The 11,998-nt window shown below is 38.9% G+C and overlaps 1 protein-coding gene across 1 annotated transcript in view; it reads left to right on the forward strand.

Moving 5' to 3' along the window:
* CD96 (CD96 molecule) overlaps positions 1-11,998 on the forward strand; it is an 83,455-nt gene that overhangs the window by 13,762 nt on the left and 57,695 nt on the right. The window contains 1 exon segment of the mRNA XM_007454812.1: positions 2,987-3,111. Within this exon segment, the coding sequence (XP_007454874.1) occupies positions 2,987-3,111 (125 nt within the window).

An 11,998-nucleotide genomic window follows, 5' to 3' on the forward strand; every position in this document is an offset into this window, starting at 1 on the left:
CAGGTAATTTGGTGCCTACATACTTCTTTCTGCATTTCTGCTGCTATTCTCAGATTAGTCTGCCTTTTTTCCCAGTGATTGCCTGTTGTTTTTTTTCTGGGGCAGGGGGAGAGTTCTCTAGTTCTAAGGGCCATCAGGAGTCCAGGTGATTTTCCTGTTTCTTTTTTCACAGTTGCTGATATCACAGTGGTCTAGTGGTTTGTCTCCACCTATTAATGGTGATATATTGTTATTTAGTGTTCCTGTAGATATTGCTGTAGATATTGTGTTTAGTTTTGCTACTCTAGTTAGTCTGTTTTTATTAGGAATTTCAGGAATATTCAAAAAGTTATGCCACTTGTATTTCCAACTTCCCAGAATCTGGACAAACTTTAATACTTATGTATTTGGGTAATGCACATTAAAATAGAGTTAATGTACCAAGTGGATTTCACAAACTACACAAATGTGTGCCTAGGTTAGTCTCTGTTTAAAATAAACTGATAGGGACTTCCCTGGTGGTGCAGTGGTTAAGGATCCACCTGCCAATGGAGGGGACACGGGTTCAAGCCCTGGTCCGGGAAGATCCCACATGCCGTGGAGCAGCTAAGCCTGTGCACCACAACTACTGAGCCTGCGCTCTAGAGCCCATGAGCCACAACTACTAAGCCCGCGTGCCACAGCTATGCACCTCAACGAAGGGTAGCCCCCGCTTGCCACAACTAGAGAAAAGCCCGCGTGCAGCAATGAAGACCCAACGCAGCCAAAAAAATAAATAAAATAAAATTTCTCTCATTAAAAAAATTTTTTTAATAAAATAAACTGATATAAGTCAAAAAATTACAATAATCTCAAAAATAAAATTAACAATATTAATGGTGGTATGCAAACATGGCAAAAAAAGTTTCGTAGTGATATATACGAGTAACTCCATTTGGAAATACTGTTATAGTTAAATGCCTTTAACCATAAAAGACAAGGGTTTTGTTGTTTTATTTTGTTTTTTAAATTATGGGGTTGGAGTAATATTTTGAAGCAGCAATAGAAAGCAAAGAAGGCACTGATCCCATCTCCGGATCTTGAAATAAGGGTATAAGAAAACAAACAACCACTGTCTGAGAATGATGTGGGGAAGATGGGGCCCCAATGGGAAGGCCTGGCTTCAATTAAGGAAGTGGGGGAGGAGTTATCAGTGAAGAGGACAGCTGATATTGATGAGAGCTTGAAACACAACAAAGTTCTAAAGGCTAGGTATAACTTTCAAAATATCCAATTTTTTTTTTAATGTGCTGTTGATAATAATGAGGATGTTCATACCCCATGATCCATTAGTTATACTTCAGGGAATTTATCTTAAGTAGCTGAATGGCCAGAAGAAAGCTGTTAGTTTAAGGACGATCCTTGCTATAAAGATTGTAATAGTTTAAATAAGGTAAAAACCCAAACTGAAAAAGCGTATGCTTCAATAATTGAAAATTACTAAACAAATGATGATGTGTATATATGACATTCAACCACAAACAGCTTAAGAATCATGCAAAACATTTTAAGTAAAAATATAGGTAACACTTTTTGGTTAATAAAATTGCAAAGTATGAAAAAAAATACATGCATACAAATAAGATTTGTATAGATATAGAAAAAAAGAAATAAGATTTTCAGGATATTAGGATGATAGAATTGTTTTCATTTATAAATTTTTTTAAAATTTCTTTTTTAAAGTTTATTTTTGGCTGCATTGGGTCTTTATTGCAGTGCGCAGGCTTTCTCTATTTGGGGCGAGCGGGGGCTAGTCTTCGCTGTGGTGCACAGGCTTCTCATTGCAGTGGCTTCCCTTGTTGCTGAGCATGGGCTCTAGAGAGCAGGCTCAGTAGCTGTGGCTCATAGGCTCTAGAGCTCAGGCTGAGTAGTTGTGGTGCACGGGCTTAGTTGCTCTGCAGCATGTGGGATCTTCCTGGCTCAGGGCTGGAACTCATGTTCCCTGCATTGGCAGGCGGATTCTTAACCACTGCACCACCAGGGAAGTCCTATAAGTTATTTTTGACATTATTATAGTTTACTTACATATATCTATCTATCTATCTATCTATCTATCTATCTATCTATCTATATATATATATATCACCTTCCTGAAAAGAGAGACTACAAAACTTCATCTAATATCACTTTTAAAATGAACATAATTTATTAATGGTGCTTCCTTGGAGTTCTTTATGTGTTTTTCTGTGTCATTTCTTCTTTGGAGAAATATTTATAAGCTCTAAAATGACAATTAGGTGTGAAAACAGTAAAAAGATCAGCATATGTCAGGAGTTGGTAGGAGGAAGGTATGAATAGGCAGAGCACAGAGGATTTTTAAGTCAGTGAGACTATTCTATATGATACTAAAATAGTGGATACATGTCAGACATTTGTCAAAATTCATGGAATGTACAACACCAAGAATGAACCCTAATGTAAATAAACTATGGCCTTTGGGTGATGATGTGTTTGATGTCGGTTCACTGATTGTAACGAAGGCAACACTGTGGTTAGGGGTGTTAGTAATGGGGGAGGCTGTGCATGGGTGGGGCAGGGGATATATGAAAACTCTGTACTTTCCACTCAGTTTTGCTATGAACATAAAAGTTCTCTAAAAGTAATTGTCTATTAAAATTTTTAAAAGGACAGTTAGAGCCTAGGTTATAACGTTTTATGTTGTACCTGATCCAGGAAATGTGATCTGAAGCCTAAAGCACCAATTTGGGGTTTAAGCAGAGGAACATAACAAACTGTGAGTTGGATTCTGTTAGGGTAGTTTCCCTATAGTTTTTCAGTGAGAAACAACTCTGTGCTTCTCAGTGACTCTTTTGTCATTTATACGAGGACTGTAGGTGGGGTCCCCTTCATAGGTGTTCCCTGAGGATAGATGAATCTCTATAGTAAAACTGTTCTCATTTCTTGGATTAAAAGCACTTTACAAACCAATCACAGATCCATGTCTTTTCTACCTTATGTTTTGTTACAGTTACACAGGATGAATGGAGAAGCAACCGTACAATAGAAATAGAGATAAATCAGACTCTGGAAATACCGTGCTTTCAAAATATCTCCTTAGAAATTTCATCTGAGCTCACCTTCGCGTGGTTGGTGGTAAGTGTTGCCCTTTTCAGTGAATAACTGCAATGATCTTTAAATATTAATGAAGTAAAAATGAATAACAAGTAATAATAGGAAAGGAAACATGCTGGATGAGAGACAGGCATTATGTGGAAGGTTGGGGAGTAGCCAGGGGAGGGAAGGAAGGACGCTAGGATTCCCTCCAACTCAGCAAGCCTCTGGGTCTGTGAATGCAGGAGCTTAGAAATTAGCTCCTCAAGGTTAGTTTATATTTTAAGCTATATGCTAAACTGTAATTACAGAGAGAAGGCAGTGTGATGGTGCCCCCGAGAGGAGCCACATCCTGCAGAAGCTCCTACTCACACATACTTGTTTACACACATGTGCAGAGGTGTAGACTACCTTTTCCCAGAACCTTTACTACTCCATCCTGGAAAAGATACAACATTGCTTAGATTGGGAAGCACAAACTCTAATGCTTATCAAACATAGGGAGAAAATGGGCATGAGAGAAGCAGGAACTGAATAAGAAACAGTCACTGCCCAGCTCTGTTGTTGCCACAGGCCTGTAGTTGCCATATTTTCTGACTTAAAAGAATAAAACAAAACAAAACAGAAATCTGGATTTTTATGAGAAATTTTCCAAGGCAAGCCAGCCAAATGACAGCCAGCTCTTAACCAAATGACAGCCAGCTCTTAACCAATATATACAGTAGACCTCTAGTACTACTGTTAAATCAGTTGATAACACAAGTCTTACACAATTATAAAGGTAACCATAAACACACTTTCGAGAATCACATAATAGGGTGTTTATTTAGGTGATCCAGAAGATGATTATATTAATTTTTCATATCATCATCAAAATGAAAACACAAGAGTTAAAAATTCTTGCAGAACTAATAGTTGTCCCTGAATATAGCTGCTGATACCACCTGCAAAATACTGTACTCGCATGGTTGATCATTCATGTTACAAGTGAATAGATTTTTGTGGGCTGTCTTGGAAACTGGAACCTTCATATAAAAAGATTTCTCTGAGGATGTGCCAAACCCAAAATAATTGACTTGCAAGTAGGCCTTAAAATACAACCTACTGATAATTTTTTACTGTCTAGATATTTTTGGATAGTCAGTAGGATCAAAAGATATTATAAAATAACTTTCTCAAATTGTCCTAAAATCTACAATGTCTCCTTGTCATCTGTCAAAAAACACATTTTTTTCCCCCTTTTAGGGTTTGGTTTCCAAAATGTAAGACTTCCTGCCTGACATTATACCCATCATTAGTATAAGTCAATTGTTCTTAACAAATGTGGTACAGTGTGGTTCTTAGAAAAAAAATTTAAAAGTGGAGATTATGTCAGGAAGTCAGAAACCTGCTGCACTAAACATTACTGTAGTGAAAAGGCAGTATCTATACCTTGTTTACATTATTAATATATACCACCAATGGGCGAAACGTTTCTACCCTAATTATCACAAATTCACTATCAATGGGAATAGTAAAGTCTAATAGTAATAAATAAGACTAAACTTTACAGAATATTGAGCAGAGTTCCCTGTGCTCAATATTCTGTAATAACCTAAGTGGGAAAAGAATTTGAAAAAGAACAGATACATGTATATATATAATTGAATCACTTTGCTGTACACCTGAAACCAACAAAACATTGTTAATCAACAATACTCCAACATAAAATAAAAATTTTAAAAAGAATAATACTAAAAAAATAAAAGACAAAAAAAAGTTTAAAAAGACTATAAAGTTTAATAAGCTTTACTGTACAGATTTTTGCTGGCTAGTCAGTTGATCTGTAGTGGACTTATCTTATCTGAAGGGTGTCTAATCTGTTTTCCCAAGCAAATGTTAAAGCTTTCAGTCAGCTTATGCCTTTTCTGTGACGCTGAGCTTCTCCAGGGCAAAAAGCTGCATCACTCATTTCAAAAATCCCTAGCATCTAGTATAGTGCCTAGACATAGGCACACAGTAAATATCTAATACATAATTAAATTGTTTCATTTCTCTTTGTCCCCTTCCCTCACAGTCCTATTCGTTGGCCTCATATTAAATGGATGATCACTAAACCTCATGCTGGCTGTCTGATTGGTTAATGCGCAGCTCATTAAGTATCAATGGCTAGATAACTGATAAGACATCCTGTATCTAACAGTTTTCTTCAAAGAAGCTAACATTATCTGTGAATCCTGCCAACACATTTAGGATAAATAAGGGATGGAGAGATTGCACCTAAGGTCACAGAGTGAGAGAGTGAGTCCTTAACTTCTACTGGAACTTCAAGCCATGCTCTCATTTTAAAGAATGCATCATAATTGAGACAACTTGAGGAATCTTTTTGAAAGAAACTTCTTTTCACAGGGAACATTGTATTGGCAAATGTGCTGATCAGATTCCAACTGTGCATTCCCTTTTAAAATGTCAAAATCTATTTGCTCCCCTAATTTACATCCATACTCCATACTGCCAGGCACTGTGGGGTTCAGCAAGCCTGAGATGAAATCATCTGATCTCCCATTATTAAGGAATAAACTACAGTTCTTTATGTCGTGACTGTTGTAGGTCTGCAGAGAACATAACTATCCCCTCAATCCATTTTTTAGTGCTTTAGTTTCTTGTTAAACTGGCAGCAGTAATCATAATGATAACCAGTTGTTCTTAACAGACATGATATAATGTGGCTTTTAGAAAAAAGTTAAAAAGTAGAGATGGTGAAGATGAGCCCAGGAGGGTAGAAACCTGCTTTATTGAACTCAGTAACTCCGGGGAGCTGCAAAGTGCTTCCACTTCAAGTGCTGCATTAAACCCTGGAAACAATTTGACAAACTAAAATCAGTTTATTCTAAGTCACTGGAAAACAAAAGCCATGTCTTGTATGTGGAATTTTATAAAATCTAATTAATTCAGTTATGACCTTCATGAGAAAGGTTATTATTGGGGTTCTCAGTTATCATAAAAATATTATTTGCTGTGTATCTCTGATCCCATGCTAACGCTACGTTAAATGTGTTCATGGAGCAGATCCTTTGCATTTTGGAATGCTACATTCCAGGATCATGACTACACTGAAGTAGGAAGGCATCTGGTGCAAACTGTGCATCCAACATTTATCAAGAAAGAGAGGTAACTAAGTAAACACAAAGGGCTAACCCTCGGTGTCAGCTGAGGCTCCGTGTGCATGGTTGGATGATGTAGAAAAAGTCATAGAATGTGTGTATTTAGATGGAATGCAGGTGGTAGCGAAAGGACAAGTGCTATTTTTCCTACTTTATGTCCTGGGGCACAAGCATGCAGTCAACAGGGAAATTCTGTGGGCTTACTCTGGGAGCTTCTAAATACAGTCTAATATTCTGTGTTCATTCCAAACTATCATCCTGACTTCCCACAGTAGAAATTTCAGTTCGATCTAACGAACATATGTGAATCTGTTTTAAGTACTAGGTCCTGCAGGGATACAAAACTATATTGAACATGTTTCCTACCATGAAATACAACTTTAATAAAAATGTAAAAACTAGCAACAAAGAGGGAAAATAATTTGATTCTGACTAAATGTACCTGGAAAAGCCTCTTAAGTTATGTCTGAGCTGGATAATTAAAGCCAGCAAACAACAGACATGTACTACACCAAGACGCTGGGACCTGTGAGCACATAGTTGTAGTGGGAGTCGGGGAGGTGATGAGGGAATGTTTGTTCCCAAACTTGGTGGATAAAGAGAAATCCATGACTTCTCTCTTTAAAATCATGAAAAGAAAATGAGAAGCATACTAGATTCACACAGTTCAATATTAGTGATAAAGGTATATAACTAAAACCTAGATGCTTATGCTTCTTTAAATTTTTATCTATAAATGTCTCTCTTCAATATTCTCTTCTTTATTATTTGTAATGTTCTATATGTAAACAAAAATCGAAATGGTACCATCAACAATATTGGTTTTCCATGCCTATGGGAAGCCTAGCTATTCAGAAAAGAAAGCTGTCACCTTCTACCTGATGGCAACTGACCCTAACTGTCTTCAACATAATCAAAAATGATGTGTTAACAAATACCGTATGCTAACACATATATATAGAATCTAAAAAAAAAAAAAATGGTAATGAAGAACCTAGGGGCAGGATGGGAGTAAAGATGCAGACCTACTAGAGAATGGACTTGAGGACACGGGGAGGGGGAGGGGTAAGCTGGGGCAAAGTGAGAGAGTGGCATAGACATATATACACTACCAGATGTAAAATAGATAGCTAGTGGGAAGCAGCTGCATAGCACAGGGAGATCAGCTTGGTGCTTTGTGACCACCTAGAGGGGTGGGATAGGGAGGGTGGGAGGGAGATGCAAGAGGGAGGGGATATGGGGATATATGTATATGTATAGCTGATTCACTTTGTTATACAGCAGAAACGAGCACACCATTGTAAAGCAATTATACTCCAATAAAGAGGTTAAAAAAAAATGAAGTGTTAGCCAACCTACAAAATGTTGACAACCAATTGTGATGATTGGAAGGATTGTTGTGGACTTCTATAAAATGGACATGGGGAGCTTTGCAAGGAGCCTACTTGACAGCACTGACTGGATGGAGAATAAATGGAGCAAAGTGAAGATAGGAAGCAGTTAGGAGATAAAGAAGTAACAATCGATGCAGTTAACAGAGTTTATTGAATGGGCTCTATACGCACAGCACCTACTTGTCCTGTGGCCACCACTGCCAGCCCTGACATGGAGCTCAGGGCAACCCAGAGATGAGGTCACCTCACTAAATCAAATAGTTCCATGGTCTCTTTTCTGCATTGAAAATTCTGATTCTAGTACTAAAATAGGAACCCCTCTGCAAATTATTTTAGGGTTTGTCAGGTCATTAAGAGACATTCAGGAGGAGTTTTCCATGATTCAATATGAACCCTCCCAGCCCTCATCATGCTAATTTTTTTATCCAACTCCTGTATGTTATTATGCATTTATTTTTCTTCTATGGGTCCTGATTTTCTATTTGTTTTTCTTGTGAATTTTTCTTCTCCTCAAACAGACTCTCAGCAGAAAAGTCAAGGACTGTCCATTCTACTACTTTTGTGAAGCAGGTATGTAGCAAAGGCATTAATTAATAGCATGTGGCTTTTCAAGGGAAATTGTTGTTTTCAAATCCTGGCTCTACATATTTTTTTTTTCTGGCTCTACATTTAATAGCTGTGTGACCTAGGAGCTAGGATTAGGGTGAAGTGAGTAGGGTCCTCACCTTGGGTGCACAATTTAAGGAAGTGCCCCAAGAAATCAGTAATCAAGATATATATCTTAATAAAATATTTTTAAAAATCAAAATTTAGGGGAAATCCATGATGAACAAAATGTCAAATTTTAAAATAAAGGCACAATGTTTTTTGTTTGTTTTGAGATCCTGCTGTGCTGTTCAAAGAACAGGATTTTCCAGTCAGCCTGTGGTTCCTTGGTCTTCATGGCATCATGCCCCCCACGGGTGCGGGTTTGAAGGTTGACAAGGTCAGGAGAAAAGATTGAGCAATGCATGGCTTCCTGTAGTCATTTTTCAAAATGTTAAATTGTAGAGAGTTTATTAATTTTTTTCCACTGAGGCAAAATATGGGAGAATATTTTGATAAGTGCATATAGGGATACACATTTTTCCTTTTGTCTCAGAATTCTATACAGCCTTGGATACGTTGCCCAGCCTGAGTTTTAGTTCTATCATCCACAAAAGGGGATAAATGTAGTTACATAATATAATTATATAATTATAGTTTTATAATTATAATTATAGCTTTATAATTATAATTATATTGTTATAGTACCGGCTCCATTGTGTTGTTGTGAGGTTCTAAATAACTTAGCACAGTACCTATGCTCAATACATATTAAAAACTAATCTTTACAGAGTTTGTTTTAGGACTCTCCATAATTCTTCAGTTTAGTCTAGCAGAGAGTAAATACTCATGAATTCACAGCAGGCTGACTCAGTTGAGGCTGGAGGACAGTGATTTAGTATTAATTGAACATCTGTTGAGTGTTAGGACTTGTGTAGGTTTATCATATACATTAGCTAGTTCAGTCTACATTCCTCATTCAGTTTTGTGAGGGTCTACCAAGTTGGAAATCCCATGAAGTTTTGGAAATATTTATTAATATTTTTTAAATGATCAAAAGAAGAAAAGAAAAGAAAAACAGGCAAGAATAAAGGGTCTGTGCAAGATCCCCTACCAGACTGTTTCCGGAAGAACAGATGCCCTAAGATCATTCAGGTAGGAGTTGAGGTGTATTCTCTGACCCCTATCACCAAAGGTAGATCAATATATCATAAAAGGCTCCTTTCAATCAGCAAATTGTCCACACCTCTAAAATCTCCAATTTATACAAAGACCTCTGGCTTCCTGGAATTTCTTATACATTTTCCATTCGAGAGAGTCCACAAAAAAAATTTTGTTTTGTGATGGCTTGGTTTTATTAAGATGTGCTCTCAGAGGCTTCTTTGTCCCTTTTTTGGTGCTGTGACTTAAGTACCTTCTTTGTGTGACCTATGAGCAAGTTAGCTAACCTTGGTTTATTCCAGATCGTTGTAAGGAGTAAATAAGGTAAGACTTGAAAGAACTTGGCACAGTGCCTCAAACACAGTAGGTGCTAAATAAACTTAAGCTATGACTAATAAGAATATAAAAATGTAGTAGTGGTCATCGTATAATGTTAGTATTGTCTCTCCCTCTCCCAGCCCTAGACATTTCATTGTTTCCCTGCATTTTGTCACCTCTCTTCCCATTTGCTCCACGAAGGCAGGTGCTCACATGCAGATTCTTGCCTCGCCCCTTTATATCTGGAGACTCTGGAATCTCTCAGGCTGTCCTGATGTTGTAGATTGCAGGGCACACTTTGCAACCGAATCCATCTTTCCCAACGAAGGAACAAATCCCTCCTCTGCAACAGTCAAGCACCCAGGAAATAAACAAACAAAAAACCCTCTGCATAATTTTTTAAATATCTTTTCTCCATCAGTTAAACTACTCTGGCCAGTCACCCCCAGCTATGCAGTAAAGGAAAAAGCCGTTTTCTCACCAGTCTCCAGCTTCAGCCTCTGACTGCTCTTCTTCCACGACAGAGTGACAGATGGAAATGTTCCAAATAGCGAGTCATTTACTAAAAGATCAAGCATTTTGAACCCCTAGATTCTCACAAAAACAGTCCCTGTGCGTAAAACAGTAGCTGTAAAACGTAGCTTGTGCTGAAGAACCTGCAGGGGGAGCCAGCCTCCTTAATTACTGGCCTCCAGATCAGCAGACGCTGAGTGAAATGCCTTCCTCTCTCTTCTGCTCTCAGGGTTTCTTTAGGGGCCCCTGTCTCCAGAACATAAGTTCTCTCCCTTTAATTTTCTGTATCCTTCCTTGTTAGGAAGGCAGTGGCACAGACTCTTAAGTCCTACTTTATGTGGGTATAAAGTTATGTTCTTTGCTTCAGGAGTAAGTCTGTGATTCTCTGCAGGCATTACGAGCTGTATATCTGTAGGTAAAGCTGATACCAATCCTCACCGTGTTCACCTAAAAACTTGTCTTGCGTAAGAGTTTCTACTAAGTATATTCTGGAAATACCTATATAAGCTATCTAAGAAGTCTGCCTTCCTGTTTTCCACTTCTTGCTCTGCTCCCAGCTCATGCTTGAATTTTCTCCCTCACCTGGCTTCCCTTTCTTCTACCCTGAACTGTCTCATTTTTTAAACTAGAGATTCCAAGTCATAGACCTTTGTTTTCATTATTTCATGGCTTCGTCCCCATCCGATGCATTCCTGTTCACCCTTCTCCGTTTCAGTTCCTTCCGTTTTCCCCGAACCCTACGCATAATGATTCATCTGTTGTTTGGAGTTAGACCAGTGGTTCTCAGCCCCCGGTCCTCTGAGGACCTTTTAAAAAATGTGCCCTGGGATGAGACTGATCATTAGAACCTCCAGAGAAGAAGCTTGTGCATCAGAATGTGTTCAAAGCAACTCAGTTGAAAATATTGAGCTATACTGAAGGAGGATAAGGACATAGCCTTTCCTCTCTGCTTATGCCCCTTAAGAGTCCCCTTCTCACTAGGCCCTTAGTCAGCACATTTACTGACCCTGACCAACACTGTGACATCTCCGGGACCTTGTCCGTGACATTCAGGCTAAGGCAAGAATAATGAAGGCTTTTTTTCATAGACCCACAAAATGGATATGGACTAGAGGAATCAAATATTCCAGTTAAACTCTGATCTCCAAATTCAGATTAACATTTACAGCCTATTCCTTATGTGTCCTTTTTTTTTTTTTTTTGTGGTACGCGGGCCTCTCACTGGTGTGGCCTCTCCTGCTGCAGAACACAGGCTCCGGACGCGCAGGCCCCGCGGCCACGGCCCACAGGCCCAGCCGCTCCACGGCACGTGGGATCCTCCCGGACCAGGGCACGAACCCGCATCCCCTGCATCGGCAGGCGGACCCCCAATCACTGCGCCACCAGGGAAGCCCCTTATGTGTCCTTTTTGAAGGTCACAATCACAGAAATAAGAGCAGAAGGACAGCAACTAGGCTGAGGTAAGGAGGTAAGGAGATACCAAGGACACAAAATTTAAGGAGGCACTCACTCTCAGGTGCCCACCCTGCACTTACAAGATCCTGGGAGTGACTGCTTCCTTAAATTTTGCATCCTAGGAGACTCTCTTTACCTCATTCTAGTCCTGGCTCCAAAGGGAGCTAAAATGAGACCTTTTCTAAAGGAATGCTGGAATGCTGGGAAGCGAGGATGACTGTAATCACCCAGTTCAGTGAAGATTTAATAAGTAAAACTGATACAGCCTCCTGAGCACATCTTAGCAGTAAGATATCAGAACTTGAAATGAGAATTATGATCTGACATTAGCTCCCAGGGCTGTATCCCCCCCCCCCCCCC

Source organism: Lipotes vexillifer, unplaced genomic scaffold (assembly GCF_000442215.2).
Source record: "Lipotes vexillifer unplaced genomic scaffold, Lipotes_vexillifer_v1.1 scaffold416, whole genome shotgun sequence".
NCBI classification, from domain to species: domain Eukaryota; kingdom Metazoa; phylum Chordata; class Mammalia; order Artiodactyla; family Lipotidae; genus Lipotes; species Lipotes vexillifer.